Source organism: Varanus komodoensis, unplaced genomic scaffold (genome assembly GCF_004798865.1).
Source record: "Varanus komodoensis strain SLA01 unplaced genomic scaffold, ASM479886v1 scaffold118, whole genome shotgun sequence".
Lineage (NCBI taxonomy): Eukaryota > Metazoa > Chordata > Lepidosauria > Squamata > Varanidae > Varanus > Varanus komodoensis.
In genome coordinates, this window is record NW_025335339.1 from 744,539 (window position 1) to 763,399 (window position 18,861).

The 18,861-nt window shown below is 45.3% G+C and overlaps 1 protein-coding gene across 1 annotated transcript; it reads right to left on the reverse strand.

Annotated features, from left to right (window-relative positions):
• Positions 1-6,052: 6,052 nt before the first annotated feature.
• On the reverse strand, positions 6,053-18,601 carry RRAGC (Ras related GTP binding C). The gene is made up of 7 exons (XM_044421352.1): positions 18,481-18,601; positions 17,822-18,025; positions 17,245-17,444; positions 14,756-14,870; positions 12,842-12,984; positions 8,446-8,594; positions 6,053-7,326 (listed from the first exon to the last, which is right to left on the reverse strand). Exons 1-7 carry the CDS (start codon positions 18,517-18,519, stop codon positions 7,175-7,177), a joined length of 1,002 nt encoding a protein of 333 aa, XP_044277287.1. The 5' UTR covers positions 18,520-18,601; the 3' UTR covers positions 6,053-7,174.
• Positions 18,602-18,861: the final 260 nt, after the last annotated feature.

Here is an 18,861-nt window from a genome sequence, read left to right on the forward strand (position 1 = left end):
CTACTCCATTTCTTCTGAGGGATTCTTGCCTGCAGTAGTATACTTGATGGTCATCTGAATTAAATTCACCCAGTCCTATTTTAGTTCACTGATTCCTAAGGTGTCGATATTCAGTCTTGTCATCTCTTGTTTGACCACGTCCAGCTTGCCTTGATTCATGGATCTTACATTCCAGGTTCCTATGGAGTATAGATCTTTGCAGCATTGGACTCTCCTTTCACCACCAGATACATCTGCAACTGAGTGTCCTTTCGGCTTTGACCCAGTCGCTTCATTTTTTCTGGAGCTACTAGTACTAGCCCTCCACTATTCCCCAGTAGCACATTGGACACCTTCCGACCTGAGGAGCTCATCTTCTGGCATCATATCTTTTTGCCTTTTGGTACTGTCCATGGGGTTTTCATGGCAAAGATACTGGAGTGGGTTGCCATTTCATTCTCCAGTGGACCACCTTTTGTCAGCCCTCTCTGCCATGACCTGTCCATCTTGGGTGGCCTGCACAGCATAGCTCATAGCTTCATTGAGCTACGCAAGCCCCTTCGCCATGACAAGGCAGTGATCCATGAAGAGGGAATTCAATAGTACTTACCTCCAAATATAACTAGATAAGATACCTCTGTATATCTGTCACCTCATCTACCACTAACTTTATTTATATCCTATTTTCTGTTTAAGGAATTCAAAGTGGCTACGTAATTCTCCTTCTCCTCTCAATTTTGTACCTGCAAGAGCCTTGTTCTCCTGCCCTATGCCCACAAATGCCCAGTTTCCAAGTTACCTTCTTAAGAATTGTTAGTTCAGTCCAAGAGTCAAGGCCGTTTGGTTTATGCCCCTGAAATTTCAAGTCATGTGGGAGGTGTCTGAAACAATGTCCAGTAAAGAGGCCTGGAATCTCAATACCAGGCTTTTCTACAAAGTCAGGGAACACAGATAACAGCACTTGTTTGCCACACAGAGCAGCTCTGGCTGACCTAATTTATAGCCCGCTGTAACTCAGCACAGTAATCAAGACAGCGTGCTGCTCCACAGAAAACTCCTTGTTCATGCTGTCTGGACTTCTGTAGAAGCTGTGCATGCCACCTCCTTTCTGGGGTGAATTCACTCTGCCTCTGGCTCCTGTCCTTGGGGACCCCCAGGACCCCCCAGGAAGGACCTGGCTGCTTCTTGAGCATAGGGCAGTCACTGCAGTCTCAACCCTGTGCCTGACTGTGGCCAGGCAGGGTCACGGTACTGGCACTTTTCATCCACCAGGTAGGACAGGACACCTGTGAAGTAGATTGGGCTAAGAGTCTGTGACTGGCCCAAAGCCACCCATGAGCTCCATCCATGGCTGAGAACTACAACCCAGATCTCCTGCGTCCCAGTCTCATGCTCTTAAGCGCTGTGCCATACCGACACTGGATACTAATAGCTGGTGGGAGGGGATGTGGAGCTATATGAAAAGGAAAGAGAAAGAAATGAAGGAACGCAGAGCAAGACAGAGAAGGAGTGGAAGACATCTTTGCTGGAGAAACAGCAGAGGAGGGGGCCGAGGAAACAGAGGAACAGTGGGAGTCATGCTGTATGGAGTCAAACTGGCCTTGACCCATCTAGACACCTCAGGGCAACAGCGCTCTCAGGGTGACAGGCTGGGTTCTTGCAGCCCTGCTGGGAGCTGCCAAGGATTGAACCTGGGTTGTCCTGCATACAGAGGAAGTTCCCTGTCTGTGAGACCCATCTCTGAACCCCAGTGGATAACTGGAAGACGAACTAAAAAGGACCATTTAAATGGGTAGCAGAAGTGAGTGGATTTTTTTTAAGTAAAAAACAAGAAGCCAGACAAGAACACAACACATGGGAGTTCCAAGCTTTCCAGTTCTAGGATTCCAGACTGGCTTTGTCTAGGTTCAGAGCCTGTTTGTCTCCATTCCTTCTCCCAGTCTCTTTCTCTAAGACAGACACAGACACACACCATGCAGAGCACAAAATGCAAATATGGAAACACATACTTTCTCCCTGAATGACTCAAAAGTGAGTCTCACATGGCTGTTGCTGGCACTGCTTGGCTGGATTGAGTCTTCCTCTGACTAGCACTAGCTAAGGTTTAAAAAATGCACACCAAGTAGCACAATGGGTGGGAAAGCATCACAAATGCTTCGCTAAGCAGCCAAAATCCACAGTATTCCCACTTGGCTTGGAAATTCCCAAATTAATGAGAAATTGGAAGATATTCCAACATTCCAATATTGCCTGTGGGTTCACCATGCACAGTGCTTCCTCTTAACCGCTACTCTCTCCCTTGGCATATCAAAGCAATTTGTACAAGAAATTAGGTGAGCTACACAGAGGAAAAATGTCAGCGGAAGATGCAGGAACAGCCACGGAGAAGGAAGGAATGCAATACACGGGCTGAGCAGACAGAAGAGGCGCGGGGGGTTTGGCTGGATGGTCCAATACTTACTGCTCTTGGAAAGAAGCCACCCATGAGTGGTTGCACTGATGTCTCCTCTCACCCCACCCCCCACCCCTGCTTTTTAGGCATAGGCATGTTTGTGGAAATGCCCTGCCTGTGCATATGTTTGCATGTTGTTTCCTTAAGTCCTCCACACTTTTCTATCCACTTTAAGGCCACAATCAGCTGTTTTTGCCCTTGATTCACTCTTCTTAACATTGTGCTTCTGTGATATACATGTAAGCACTGAAGGTGCTGATCCAGAATCTACATATTAATGAATAGCCATTGGAAAAGGCATACAGGCCAGGTTCAAATGTCATGATAAACAATGGTAGAAATCACAGGGTGTTGTCTGAAACCTGTCTGGGGCCCATCACAAGGTCTCCATGGAACCATGCCAAGAAACGATGGTTTCTACACTTCACTATGGCTTGGTTTTGTCACACACACACAGAAACAACATTCTCATGCAGGTTCCATGTTTCTGCCATAGTATAGAGTGTGGACGAGTCTCTCACACATTGCAGCAGTTGTCACTGGATTCTGAGGAGGAGGAGGAGGGATCAGAAGCCTTTGCAATCCTTCAACTGCGCCTGGTCAATTTTTTTAGGCCAAGTGTGAGAATCAGTCTATTTTGGAAGGGGAGGGGGGTTTCAGGAGGGAAGAGGGTGTGGGGACAAGACCCAGTTCTCGACCCAGTGAGCAGGCACTGGAAGAAACAAGCTGCTCCGTTGGCTTCGTTCTTTGGGCTGTCTTTATCCCCAGCAGTGAGAGCTGCCCTGAGGAACCAGTAGTTTCTCCAAAAGAGAGGGACTTGCAAGGGAGTTTCCAGTTTGGATGCTATTCTTTATACAAGCAGAGGTTTCTCTTCAACTTGGAGTTATTTAGAGCTCAAATGGTTCTGCAATCTGTGGGGTCTCAATAAAAAGTACTGAACTTCAAAGGACTGAACCGGGGACGCTGCTTGCTTGCAGCTCCTCCGTCTGCGCCAGCGAGTTCTCCACGGGCCCCGTGCTTGCTCCTCCTCCCCCCTTCCCGGCGTGGGTGGCAGCTGCACCGGACTGGGGGCGGCGGGCAGGGAAGGGATGTGGGCTTAACTCACTGGCTGCAGCCAGGGGCCGGCGGCCCAAGGGCGTTGTCATTTGGGGCCATTTGGGCTAGGAACTCTGTGTTTTTGTTGTGGGGTGGGTTTTACTTGCATTTTAATTGCATTTTATTTATACCACGACTGAGTTCTATTGTTGTTTTATGGGATTGCCTGGGGAGTGCGTGGGCACCACCCTTGGGGTGGTGTTGGGCAGGGGAAGATATGGCGTTGGGGGATTAACACGTCATCATAGAAGGTGTGACAGATGTTTGGTATCTGTCCCCTCTTCTGGTTATTCCCCCAACTGGGAGGTTCCAGGTAGCTTTATCAACTGCCCCTCGGGCCTGACGGTGCTGCTGCTCAATGCCAGGTTGGTCGACAATAAAGCATCCCTCATCCATGATTTAATTGTGGAAGAGGGGGCCTACCTGGCTTGCATTACAGAGACCTCACTTCTCTCCAGATGCATACCTGCGGCTTTGAAATGTCGCTGGCAGAAGAGAACGGGCTGTGCCACCTCGGGCAGCAGCAGCCTTGGAAATAGCCTTGTTTAGGGTGCCGAATTGACCACCGGTTTTCACAAACGCCGCTTGCAAGCAGCTTAGGCTCTCCTCTGCGCAAACCCACTCGTGCACCAAAGGAGCATGTGGGCTGCATGAAGGGCATGACCAATAGGCGCTTGCCCTGAGAAGCCCACGACCCCTGCCTTGCCTCCCTCTCGACTCACTGCTAACTTGCCCCTGGCATCCCTTGGGTCAGTGTCCATGGCATGGGTGGCAGAAAATGATACTCTAGGCCATGGGTCCTCAAACTACACCCCACAGGCCAGATCCGGCCCACCATGCCCAATTATCCAGCCCGCCTCGGAAGTTTTGAACTTGCTGTGCCCACACCTGAGATCATTTGGGCTCAGAGAAAACAATCTCTGAGCAAGCAAACCGCTGCCTCAGCGCATGTGCACCCACCGGAGCCACTGCTGCCTCACCACGCGTGCGGCGAGGCGGCAGCTCGCTCGCTCCGAGATCCTATTGGAGCAAGCCGCCCCCTCGCCGCACGCACCCATCACCACCTTTCAATTGCCCCCATTGAAAAAGTTTGAGAACCCCTGCTCTAGGCACTAGGCCAGAGAGCTTTGGTTGCCGGGCTGTATAGGAATTAAATAAAACACTAGGCAATACAGAGTCCCAGCTCCAACAGCAAGTTTAAGTCAAAGTCATAGAGCAGGACGAGGTCAGGGAGTATTTTGTGAGGCCAGGCAAGGCTGCAGTCACAACAGGCAAGGGGTCCTGGGCAAGAGGTCCACACCAGAAGGAGAAGAGAATGAGGAGCATGTAGCCCTCCCTGCCACATTCCCAGCAGCCCACTCTTGAGGAAAATCTACCCACCATGGTGAGAAATGCTGCCCAGGGCTGCCAGATGCTGCATGCCTACCTCTGGACCAGGAATGACCTGAGCATGTGCATCTACCTTTGGGGCAGTACCGAGACAGAGGAGCAGGTGCACGCTGCATGTTACAAGAATGGCTTGCTCTTGTCGCCAGAACAAATGAGAAAGAGCAGCTTCACCTACACCTCTACCCAGTGCAAGGACAAGGGGCATGCCTGCCACAAGAAATTAAGTGAAGTCTTCCCCCAGCAACAAGCACTCCCCCCCACCCCACTGAATCATGCTCTTCTGCAACAAGCTGGTGCGGCTGCTTCTCAGATGCAGGGACAAGAGGGAGTGGCATCCCCCCCCCCCCCAGCTGCCCAGGGTATACATCTGTCCAACAAAGGGCTGGTCACCAGCAAGCATGACCCCATCCCCAGCTCTCACCCTTCAGGTCGGCCCACCCCATCCCACTGGGGAGCACAGCCAGCAGCAACCCGCTGTGCCTCCCCACCACCCAGCGTCAGAAGGGGAAAGCAGCTGGAAGCCCAAGCTGGCAGGGTGGCAAGGATGCAATCCAGAGACGAGCACCTTAAGGGTTCTTAGTTCTGTGCTAAAGCGATTCAGAACCAAAGCTGTCACATCTTGCAGCACCAGCTCCCTTATGATGGCTGCTAATAGGCTTCTAATTCAAGAAAATGATCAGTCCACAAGAAAGGCATTTAATCTTGCCTCACTTCCCCTCACTAAGGATTCATTTGGTTCCTACAGATATAATTGGCTTTTGTTCTGTTATGCTCTTGTCCTTGATAAACTTAATTTGCCTGGAATAGTATGGAATTGTCTTTCCTGGTGTAACAGCACGATGCAATGGCCCCACCCCAGATACACACTAGGCCTTGAACTTGGGGGCTTGCATGCGCCCAGTGGCAAGAGCAATGCAGCAGCAAGGCCTGCTGACCCCTCACAGTGCCCCATGCCTTTGCTCGGCACGGGAGTGAATGGAATGAATGGCAGTGCTGGAAAGGAAAAAGCAGTTAAGCATTAATCCCCAACTGAAGGCGTAGCCACCAGATTAATCCACCACAAACAGTGTGTGTGAACTTGTGATGCTCAAAACCAAAATCCAAAGTTCACACATGCCCTTAATTCATAAAAGAACATTTGCAGAGATAAATGCATTTTATTAATGCAGTTTAGTGAGAAGTGAATTCTGTGAAAGCTCCTACCCTCTCTGGACAAGACACTGTAAAACAGTCAGCTGTAGCAAACCGGTTAATCCTTCACCAAAGTCACATAGACATATGAAGAGGAACAGGGCCTGAGGCCTTGGAACATGGAAGGGTTGTCTCCCCCGAGAAGAGGGCCTAACAACTCTTTACAAACCAATGGACACGAGGCCACAAAGGAAAGTTCGCACGAAAGACACAAGCCTTCATCCTATGGAAAACGTGCCAGTTCTGGGCAGTTTCTCTATCTTGCTAAACTTGAGAGAAAGGAGGCTCACTGCCTGAAAGCTGGCCACTGCGGATTCTAGACATGGACATTCAGGCCACTCTGAATTTTCCAAAATTACAAACCACAATTTACACAAATTAATTGCTTATGCAATCATGTGGCTTTGAAAATGAAATATGTAAAACAAAAGTCCACTAGGCAAAATCTGGATCAATTACTACAAAAGAGTCCCGGACAAGGACAGGAACTATTGCCAGCAACTTCTTAATTGGCTTGTACACAAGCTTGAGAATCCATGACAGGCACATGCTAAACTGGTTCTGTGCAACAAAGTTAAAGTTGTCAATTCTTTTCTTTATCAGATGCTTAAGATAAAGAACTCAATGGAACTGCTGGGAAATATGGATTTTTTTTCAGGTGTTACCACAAAAGGGTCACTTGGAATGTTGCGATTGTGCTAAAGTAAGTTACAAGCTACAGTGTCTGATTTTCTGAACTTTTGCAGAAAGTCACCATTTTTGAAACTGGCGAAGTTTGAAAACATAATGCTGAGCAAGTGTCAATCCAGCTTACTTCCAAATAGTCCATGCCCTGTTTCATATGAAGGGAGATGCCAAGTGGAGAAGCAGCTGTGCTATGAACAGGAAGACAGAAGCAACTGCTCCCAGTCCTCAAGTTCTAAGCAGCCATTTTGCTTGCTGCCACACCTCTGATTTGCCTCTGCAAGGCAAAGTTTTTCCTACAGGATGCACAAAGTTCTCTGTGCTACCCATCCTCGACACAGAGACCTGCAGCAGGCGAGCAGTTGGTCATCCAGATTTGTCCTCCTAGACTGCATTTCTAGGAGTGCCATTATGTGCCACTGCCTTCAGACCAGGGATGTTTGCTTGATGGCTGCAGGATCGGTGAGAGGAAATGCCCACTTCAAAGACCTCATGGATGGCCTTGCGGAAGCAGTGGAAATTGTAATCTATTAAACCTGTGAGAAGTAAAAAGAACAAACATCGGTTAACAGGAGGAGGCAAAGCACTGCCCACCTGGGACCTTAGCTTACTGCCTCACTACATTTGCTTTAGCCAATGTCTTTGAGCCAGAAGTGTGCTCTACAGGATAGCAGGTTCACGTCCCAAAGCTGCAGCATCTGCTCTGCCTACACTTATTCTGCAAAGAGTTAACAAGAATGACTCTTCTTACACCTCTGGCTGGCTACAGTTCAGTCACAAACTGCCTCCAGCAACAAAACAAATGCAAGCTCGACAACCCCAGAGGGGGCTGCAGTGGAACATGCCTTCTGCCTCAGAACTCAGATCATACACATCAACAAGTCAAGATCCAAGCGAGCTTTTGCCTACATTTGGGTTCTCTAGCAACTAGAACAGGGTCACACCAGCAATTAGCATGTTACCTAAAATATGGTTTCATACATGAAGAACCCACCTGTAATGATTCTAAAGTGCTGAGTTAGCCCTGTGAATTCAATACATATCTTGGAAAGGCTTTTCTAAGTGGGCTGAACTAAGGTAGTAATCAGTCTGGAGCATTCACAAAGACAAGAAAAGCAGCACCAAAAGCAAAAAACTCATTATCCTTCCAGCACAAAATGACTGTACACAATGAGTGCCAAAGGAACAACCACTTTTGATTAAAGGTAGGTTTACATGCCATGAGAAGCCATGGTGAACTCTTACTGTGGAGAGTCATCTGGACCCAGTTCTAGAATTGCCACATGGTAGGATTAGTTTTCTGAAACTGCAGAGAGAATCAGTGGTCTATTTCCACATTTCAGCAGGACTTCCCTAGACATTTGGACTCAGGATCATCACTTTACCTTTGTTGGTATGGAAACACCATAAAGCCCCCTGGCAAAAACAGTCACAGAACTGGCTGCTTCTAGCCTTTGATCTCTGCTGCCCTCAGCTCCCTAGCAACAGAAGTGTCATTGCCTGCCAAGCAAAGCATCTATCTCCCTGATTACTTTTGGAAACCAGAAGATGCCTCTAAAATACACAGAAGGAGACTAGTTCTTGGCCCTATGGAAGCTGCAGTATACTCATTTAAAAAGCCCACTGAATTATGGGGAACACAATACTTTTCTCACCTTTGCGTTCAAAGCTTTCTTCTCTAAGGATACACACCAAGGCCAGAAACTTGGTCACTTCTTTTAAATAGAGAACAGTTGTGTTATTGAGTTTGATAATTGCCATAGACTCCTTATCATATGCACTTCCACTACCATCTTCCTTTAGCCTACCAGAGAGAGAGGAGGGAGGGGTGATCAATGTTCATTTGGGATTTTGGGACAGTATTTCAGTTATACTTGAAATTGTAATCAGTTTCTTGATCATTCACCCTTTCTTGATCAGTCACCATTAGCTCAGATCCCATCACCTTATACTTACGTGGGGCTTCCCCTGAAGACGGTCCGAACACTTCAATTGGTGCAAAATAGAGCTGCCAGGTTGCTGACGGGGACGGGGCGTTATGCTCACATGACTCCAGTCCTCCGTCAGCTTCACTGGCTTCCCATTGAAGCCCGGGCCCAATTCAAGGTGTTGATTATGACCTACAAAGCCCTAAACGGCTTGGGTCCTGGCTACCTGAACGAGCGCTTACGTCCGTATATGCCCGACCGCCCTTTGAGATCTGCGGGAGAGTCCCTTCTCCGGGAACCCTCCATGAAAGAAATTAGGAGAGTAAGTACCCGGAGGAGGGCTTTCTCTGCGGTGGCGCCCAACCTATGGAATTCACTCCCCAAAGAGGTCCGCCTGGCACCGTCGTTACTGGTTTTTCGGCGCCAGGTAAAGACCTTTTTATTTAAACATCATTTCAATTGTTAAAACATATGATCTGGCCTGGGCAACTTCTTCTTCCTTCTCTTTCTCCTCCTATATTTTTATTTTATACTGATAATTTTAATTTTGTATTTGTAAATCAATGTATTTTTTGTATTGTTATATTTAATGGTAATTTATTATGTACTATTGTATTTCAATGTATTTTATCATGTTGTAAGCCGCCCCGAGGTTTCAGCAAGGAGCGGCATAGAAATGTTATAATAATAATAATAATAATAATAATTTCTTGTCACATCATTTTTTCCATTGTCCCATTACCCTTACTTACAACGAACTGCATTTGCCATTTTGACACGCATTCTCCCAGTCTGGAGGGATCCCTTTCGAGCTCCTCCTTCTTTGGTCACCCTCAGTAGTTATCAGCAAACTTGGCCACTTCACTGCCCACTCCTAATTTCAGGTCATTTATGATTAAGTGAAGATCACCAGTGCTAATACAGATGCCATTGGGACCCCACTGTTTAAATTCCTCCATTAGGAAAATTCTCAGTAATTCTGTTACTGAGCTGTATGTTGACCTCTCATCTAATTCCAAAAGTGCTATATTTACTCAGGAATTTTTGGTGAGTATTTTGTCAAACACTCTTGACAGTCCAAAGAAACATCAACTGTATCACCCTGTCCATGTGTCTTCTAACACACTTAAAGAACTCTATAAAGTTTGGTGAGACAGGCTTATTTCTGTGGAAGTCATAGTAATTCTTTCTCAGCTGGACTTTTAGGTGCTTATAAATTACCTTTAATAATGTTTTCAACCAGTTCACACAGGAAAAGATGTTAAGCCTGTAATTTTCAGAATCCTGCTGGATCCCCTTGCTAAAAATTGGCACTACGAGTACATTGGCCATTCTCCAGTCCTCTGGTTCAGAGACTGATCTTAGGGAAAAGTTACATCTTTTTGTTATGAGGTTATTAAGTTTACATCTGAGTTCTTTAAGAACTCTACAATGCATATTGTGTGGACCAGTAATGTATTAATTTTCAGTTTGTCAATAAAGCCGAGAGCTTCATCTTTCTTCATTTCTTGCCTCAGTTCCTAAGAATTCTTTCCTAAAATAACAGTTCAACAGAACAGCATGTGTCCTGCGTCTCCTGCAGTGAAGACAGATACCAAAGTAATCCCAGCATTAGGGATGAAAATCAAAGTACTGAACTATTCATCACAGAGAAGACCCTCCTGAATTCTTTTCAGACCTTGCCACAGTTTGCACAGGCAGAGATCTTGGAAAGGCTAGATTTACTGAGAGACCATCTAAGGGAAATAAAGTAACATAACGCAGATGGAAATCTAAAAAAGGAGGAGCTGTATCTAGTGGTGGTTGCAAATGATAGTATGCAAGCTCAGGTCCCAATAAGTAATTTAAAGAGAAGAAATACAGATTAACTTACCAGGCTTGAACCAAACTAGAAGTGACTGCACTGTATCTATGCTTAAGAACTGTGCTGATTCAACAGTATAAACTGGCAAGCTATGAGATACCTGGCCAGTGGGGAGCTGGGATTTAACAAACAGTTCAATGCACCTATTTGGCCTAAGATAGATATCAACTGCCAAATAAGATCAAATGTAAGTGCATTAACTGACATGTCTTGACACAGAACACAGTCAACAAGTTCACCAATAAGAAAAATTCCTTTCATGGGACAGAGTTGGCTGGAGGGCCTCTCAGCAAGAGATGAAAAGCCAGCATAAAGAAAAAAGAACTGAAAAATGGGCTGGCTAACAGACGGCATTAATAGTTTAAACAGGCAAGTGGTAGTACATGGTTGGCTGGCTAGGCCAGGAGAAGGATGCACTGCATTGCGATGCAACGTTATATTCCTTTCAGCACCAGGTAAAAATCTTTTTATTTGCCCAGTATTTTAATATTTAGATATTTTAACTAGGTTTTTAATATGGTCATCCTCAGTCACTTTATGTTATATTTGTAATGTTATTGTATTTTGTTGTATTTATTTGTTATGATTTATTTATGTTGCAAGCCGTCCTGGGACATTTGTATAGGACGGGGTAAAAAAATTTAAAAAATAATTAAAAAATGGTCCAACTCCTATTTGGCCTGCTGATTCCAGAAGACGATGCTGGGGGATTATTGCCCTGTGCCATGGCCCACATAGCAATAATCGGTGGACCATGGCAATGGGTACCACAGGGTTCTATTTGATCCCCTACACTATTTAATGTCTACATAAAACTGCTGGGCATAGTTACCTGGAGGTGTGGGCTGAGATACCAGCAATATGCAGGTGATGGTCAGCACCTGCTCTCCTTTTATCAAACCTGGGGGAGACAGTGGCAGCTCTAAATCAGTGTCTGAGTGTGGGACTGAACTGGATGAGGGCCAAAAACTTAGACTCAATCTAGGCAGGATGAAGGTACTGTGAGTGAGTGGTCCATCTGTCCAGTTGGGATCAGTCTGCTCTGGATGGAGTTACACTCCCCTAAAGGCATGGTTCATAATTTGGGAGCTCCTGGACCCAGAGTTGTCAGTTGAGCCACAAGAAAACTTGGTGGCAGAGAATATCTTTTATCAGGTATACCAATTATGACCCTACCTGGACAGAGAGAGCCTAGCTACAATCATCCACGCTCCGATAACCCTCATTTGGATTACTGCAGTGCTCTGTATGTGGGGCTGTCTCACAGTCTGAAACTTCAACCCAAAACAGGACAGCAAAACTGTGAGTGGAGATCGGCACACAACAACAGACCACATCAGTCCTCTTCCAGCTGCAGTGGCTGTAAGCTGAAGTCCAGGCCTGATTTGAAATGCAAGGACTTACATTCAAAGGCCTAACTGACTCGTGGCCTGGTTATCTGAAGGATCGACTCCTCCCATATGCACCTACATGGACCCTGATATCATCTCTGGGGGGTCCTTCTCCAGGAGCCCCTTCCAAAGGAAGTGAAGTGGGTGGCCACCAGTAGGATGGCTTTTTATGTTGTGGCACCTAGCTGTGGGATGAGCTCCCCAAAGAAGTGCACCTGGCACCTATGTTGGAGTCTCTTGGGTGCCAGGTAAGGACCTTTCTGTTCTTCTAGCATTTTTGCAGGTAAACCTTTTACTTCATGTTAATATTGCATTTTATTTTGCACAACTGCTATGCTTCTCTGCTGATTCAATTGCATTTGCAGTTTTGTTGATTTACGTTAATTTTATCTTGTATGTGTATAACTGTGTGCATTTTTATTTTTTCTTAAATTTTATTAACTACCCAGAGATCCTCAGTCACCAAGCAGTATAAATATGAAATAAATAAATATTACAAAGAAAAAACAACACTCGGCTTCTTTCCTAGTTGCTCTTCAGCAACCACATGTGCCAGACTGCATGCAGAATTCTGTGGTTCTCACTTGCCTTTCTGTTATCTGAGTCCTTCAGTTAACTTCAGGCAACAAAGAGAAACACTCAGTTTGCAATAGCAGGCACAATAGGAGCCAGCTTCCGGGCCAGACAGCAGTCAAGTAATAGGACTTATTAAAGTAAGCAAAGCACCATCTCAGCAATTTTCATTAACAATCCACAATCTCAAACAGATTCCATAACTCTCAGTGATATTCCAGAATAAAGACTTTTCCTTTGTGCTTGAAAAAAATCCTGAAGTTCTCGTAAATGGTTCTATAAGCATGGCACTTACCCATAAATACAAGAAACATCAATGACTACATCAATCATGTCACAACATAGCTCATAGGACTGCATGTCAACTGGAGAACTATCTGTAGCAATATAGATCTTGCTGACAACATCAAAGAGAAAAGCTTTCTCAATCCCTGAATTCTAAAGAAAAATAGACAGATTTAGAATTGTAAACTGTCAGATTTCACAAATACAGAACTATTGTACACCTTGGTATCAATTAAATTTAAAGCAGCAAAAAGGGTAACGGTGGAATTAATTTAACTCTTTTGCAAAGGATAGGCATACAGAATGGTCTTTCACCACTAACCTGAGGATGCTGGGTCCATATCAAAACATCCAAACCTATCTGAAAGGCACTTCTGCCACTGAAAGGACTTTATACTACTCCTCTTGCACATGAAAGGCACAATATACAATTGCCAAATTGCCAGTTACACTCGCAGTTTGTTTCCAGCAGATAGCAGGGGCGGAGAGAAGAGATCTGATCTCCTTTAGTTTGTAAGTTACCTCAAACCAATGAACAGCGGTTAGGAACTGCATGAGCTTTCAGGCAGTGATGAGCAGCCTGGCACTCAGTAGCGGCTCCTGTTTTAGAGAGTGCCAAAAAGACCAATGGCCACACTCACTGGTCTTACAAAAGGCAGGCTACCTATATGAGAAAAAGCTATCTGTTCTGGACTAGTTTCATTTTATTATATTTAATATATAATTTGGAGATAATTATACTAAGTATAAATGTTGCTGGAGAAGACTCCTGCGAGTCCCTTGGAGAGCAAGGCAATCAAACCGGTCAGTCCTAGAGGAGATCAACCCTGACTGCTCTCTAGAAGGCCAGATCCTGCAGATGAAACTCAAATACTTTGGCCACCTAATGAGAAGGAAGGACTCCCTGGAGAAGAGCCTGATGCTGGGCACAATAGATGGCAAAAGAAGGAGGGGACGGCAGAGGATGAGGTGGCTGGATGGAGTCACTGAAGAGGTTGGTGTGAGCTTAGGTGGACTCCGGGGGATGGTGGAGGACAGGAAGGCCTAGAGGAATGTTGTCCATGGGGTTGCGATGGGTCGGACACGACTTTGCGACTAACAACAACAAAGTATAAATGTGAAGCTTGGCTTAAATCTTTATTTTTATCATTAATATTAGTAATAGTTTCAAAAGCCTAGAATTAAACCTACCTAGCCTATCTGCAAACTGCCAAAACTTTCCTTCTGCCTATAATAGCCTCCTGCAATCTGGTACCTTCCAGATTTCAACTTCCACTACCCCAGCCAGCACAACCAAAGTTCACAACATTGATAAGTTATGGCCTAAGCATCTGGAGGACACCAGGCTGGGGAGGGCTGGTTGCAGCTTCTGACTTGTCTTCACACTATGGAGGGGGGTTCTCATGCTTCAAAGTGACCTCTCACGTTCATATTCTGGTGCTTTCCAGCTGAAAGGCAGGTGGAGAAAGAAGTCACGTTGGGAAAAGTGCATCAGTAATGGGTACTACTGCCTACAGAGCCGGGCTCTTGCTTGACCTGGTCGAAAGCAGCCATTGAACTCTACATTAGAAGTCCTGCATAGATCAGTCTTTGGGGTGGCTTACATAATTGTTTGGGCTTTTGTGGCTCACACAGGTTCGTGGTTTTATATATTTTGGAATCTCAACTTTGGAGTTACCTATTCTAAGCAACTATGCTAATTACTTGGTGTTTCTTATCCATTTAACTTTGTAAACTGCTCAGAGAGCCTTCCTGGCTAGGGCACAGTAGATAAATGTAATAAATAAATAAATATAACACCTTCTAAATAATTATACCAAACAATTACAGCCTCAACAACTTCAAAACCAAGACCATATGCTTACGGACATTACCCAGCATTAATGTCAATTTTTAAAAGGATAAAGAATGAATTACTACTCACCGATATAAAGATATTTAACAAATTTTCCAGGGTTGGCAACTGTGGGATGAGCTTTTGTACCACCTTACTGAAAGCTTCAAATATTGAATGATCATAGATGCTGGTCAAATAAAAGCTACAAAGAAGAACCCAGCGGTTAATTCCTGAGTGATTCTAACTTGTGCTTGCAGCTTTAGCCAAAACTGGAAGCATCACCACTGGAATTACCACAGTGATCAGGCCCATGCTGAACAGTTTGAAATACATCTTTTAAGTTTAAGATTTATCTTCCAGAAGTCAATCCAGAGGAAAAAAGAAGTCAAAAGTATAACAGAAAAAGAATTTAAGATAAAAATGCTCTCTAGCCAGCTTTAGTTTGTAGCAAACAGTTTTAGTTTAGTTTGCAGAGCATTCACTAACTGCCTCAGACTTTACTGGCAGCGTAGGCAAGGAACATCCCACTAACCTTCTTCATGTGCCCTGACATGATCCAAAAGTCATTATAATGGGAAGCAAGTATAAACTGCTCACAGCATCTAGTACTATCATCTTCTTTAGCAGTATTAGACTAAATAGCATTCAGCCTTGTATTCCTGTGAGAAACTGTGTAAGGGCCTTGATAGATATCAGCCTGGTGGCCTGCTTGCTGCATATGCAGTATTCCCTAAGATAAAGATAAGCAAGGACAGCTGAGTTGTCTCCCCATCCAGCTGAAAGCTTCAAATACCTCCTAGAGAAAGAGGCCTCTATAAAATCCTTAAGATAATTAGATAAAACAAGTTTTCCGCCTGGAATCCAGAGTGAAAAGTTGTCCATGAAACACAGCAACCCAAAGGGTTGGGTTGGTCCAAGAAACCCCCTGAAAATGAGTGTAAGTCTTGCTTAGCTTGCTTACTGATAAATTGTATCCATATTCTATCAATAGTAATTAAAGCACTTCTGGTCCTGGGGTTCAATTCACCATGGTTTCAGGAGGTGTTAAAACTGAACCTTAGAAAACAGAATTTGGGTTTTCACCACACGATGTAAACAAATATGAAACATGAATGAGCTATATAGGTTACTATGGTCTCAGACCAAATAAACAGCATTTCCGAGCCATAACAAGTAAGTTACTAGCTTTAGTAAATTTTGTTCTGTTTCAAGAGAGATGCTTGGCAGGGCACTCAACTAGCTCTTGTAAGACATGAGCGCCACTGGGATCTTCCATCCCTCTACAGTCACTGAAGAGTGGACATTCAACCGAGCTACTGCAAATGGAGAGATGGGACTGAAGGGCTATTCCACTGATTCAGCTGAGAGACCTCCTTGATTTGGTTCCTCATCTCCCTGAAGATTTGAATGCCTCTATATGGTTTATATTATGCTACATGTGTTAACAGGTCAGTATGTTTGCGCTAAAGGCAATAGCTGCCTTGTGAACAGCCAGTTAATGTAACTGTGTATATACAGTTACATTAATTGTAACTATGTATATACAAATATCTGCATCCATCTGGCTCTAGTCCACAAAGATACATCTTACATACGCTTAAGATGCCACACATTTTTCTACAACAGACCCACACGGCCTTCTCTGAAAGGAGCATTAAGAAGTTTATCTAAGACCCGATTATCAGAAACTTAAAGAGTTGCTTGTTTTCCCTTTTCTCATTTCTTTTTGCTTTTACATCATTCATTTTAGTCTGTAAGCTGAAAAGGGACTCTCTGGCAGTTCTTGCAGCCTTTTGGGACGAGCAGAAGAAAAACGTTTGATGAAGTATCAGCTATGGCTGTAATTTTTCTGTCAATTAACACACCACCCTGGCTTAATCTAACCCAAAGTCTTAGCTGCCCTCTTGACTTCCTACCCAGAGTTCCATTTTGGTCATTACCACCTTGGAACAGCACACTTCCCCACTCCTCATCACTAAATTCAGAAAGCTGCTAAGAAAGAAAGGGTGTTCCTTCAGGAGCTGCTGCTGCTTCAGGGAACCTCCCTAGATAGGAGACTCTGTAGAGAGGGAACTGCAGGAAGAGGGAGGAAAAACAGCACACTCTCAAGAATCTGTTAAAAAGTGTGGGGTACCCCCCACACACTAACATGTTGCTCCCAAACCCAAAATATTACCCTGTAATAACTAGGCAGAAGAAAAAAGGTCCTGCTCCCCAAACTTAATCAATTGCTTTTTTAAAAAAGATGTCAACTTTTCAGCTTCAGATTGTTAATAAATTTCAAATATTCATGAAATCCATAGGTGTTCTCCAATTCAGAACAGGTATTTCCCCTTCATGCAAAAAGGATGAATTTTGTCTAAATTACTCCATATCCATGTTGTAGTAGGCAGTCTACACCTAAAGATTCTCCACCCCTTTTTATTTATCTGCGGTTTTAAATGTTATGATCAAATCCTCTAAAAAATATCAAATGTCCCAGTACTAGTACAGAAAGTCCTCAGATTGATGAGCTTCACTGGCCATAATGAAAATATCACACTGAAGCCAATAATCCCCTACAGTGTTTCACTTACCTAAGATGCAGTTTTTCTAGGCCAGCATCACCAAGATCATCATTAGCTCTCTGATGAATATCCCTCTGAGTTTCTATTTTATGATCATCTGATAAGCCATCAACTTTATGAATAAAAACCTCAAAGTTCATTTCTGGATTGATTTTGTAAGCTTTAGAAACTGTAATGTGCAGCCTGGTTAAAGCTTCCATGTAGTCATCCTGCAGAACAGATTAATATGTATTCTTAGTCACTCCACAGCTTATTATCCATGCATTACCCATAACAGCTACAAACCACAGCTAATATGCCTACAATTCAGAGCTACTATTAAAGAAATAGATATTAGGAGAAAGTCAAAGAGATTCTATGAATAATTAATATTTTCCCCCATTCCAGAAAGACCAGATGCCACTTACTGAAGCCCTTACAAATAGTTCAACTACATACTAACCTATACAATTCCAATCATTGCAAAATTGCAAGTTATTCTACATCAAAAGTAACTGTACTGCTATGAGACAGAAGCATCACCAATAACCCTCTCCGTTTTTTCTAGAAGCAGCAAATTCTCTCCAATGTTATATTTCACAATGACCTGTGCATCTATAACATAGATGAGGGCTCCAGTTCCTCTAAAGATCATCTCGTAGTCAAATGTGGGATCAAAGAAATCCATTTGTCCTGGAAAGTCCCATATTTGGAAGTTCACAAAGGAGCTGTTAGAAATGTCATCCTTATAGATTTTGTTGGTACTCTCCAAAAACAAGGTTTCATTGGGAGACATTTTGTGAAACACCACCTGTCAGTAACAACAGCAAAAAATGCAAGTGTTATGTACTTGTTTTATTACGTATTTAAACTTTTCTTCCAAGGAGCTCAGGAATACATAGGTCTTTTTATCTGCAGAAATGCCAAGCCCAATAATTAGCCCAATTAGGGTCATAAGTGACATAGGGTCACTTGCTCCTGGCCCGACTCTGGCACCGCAACTGCTCCACTGTGCTGCACCCCCAGAGCAAGCCCAGGACGCAGAAGGCAGGCATCCTGAGCTAGTCACTCCGGGGTGAGCAGCCTCGCAGTTCGAGGCTGCTCCGACGCCCGGCGAGGCATTTCGCGCCCCAGCGCACTGTCGCGGAGCTTGGATCCATGCCGGATCCTCGGGGGAACGGGGGAAGGGCGTGGGGCCGCAGGCCGCTCTTTCCGGCACATCGGAGCATTCTGCACCGGGAGCCTCCAGCACGGAAGGAGCCTCACCTTCTGGATCGAGGACTTCCCGCTGCGCCGCAGCCCCATGAGGAGGATGCGAGGCTGCTTGGAAGAGTCGCCGCCGCCGCCGCCGCCGCCGCCCGAGCCCAGCCCGCAGCCGCCGCCGCCCAGCTCGGCCGCGCCGTCGTCGCCCCCGGCCCCGCCGTCGTCGTCGTCGTCGGCCCCGTAGCCGAAGTCCTTCGGAAACGAATCCGCCGCCCCGATGCTGCTGCCCCCCGGCAAGGTGCCCGCCGCCGCCGCCGTGGCCTCCTCCGCGGCGCTCACGGCCCCGAACGGCAGCGAAGCCATGGCGAGCGGCCTCGGCGCAATCCCGTGCCGCCTCCGCGGCCGCGCGGGCGGATTGGCTGGCGGGGCGCGGCGGGGCGGGGC

Coding starts and splice junctions, on each gene's coding strand:
- RRAGC (XM_044421352.1), bottom strand. CDS start 18,519: ATGGGGCTGCGGCGCAGCGGGAAGTCCTCGATCCAGAAG. Junction 18,026..18,480: donor GGAAGTCCTCGATCCAGAAG/GTGAGGCTCCTT, acceptor TGTTACTGACAG/GTGGTGTTTCACAAAATGTC. Junction 12,985..14,755: donor TGTTAAATATCTTTATATCG/GTGAGTAGTAAT, acceptor ATTTTTCTTTAG/AATTCAGGGATTGAGAAAGC.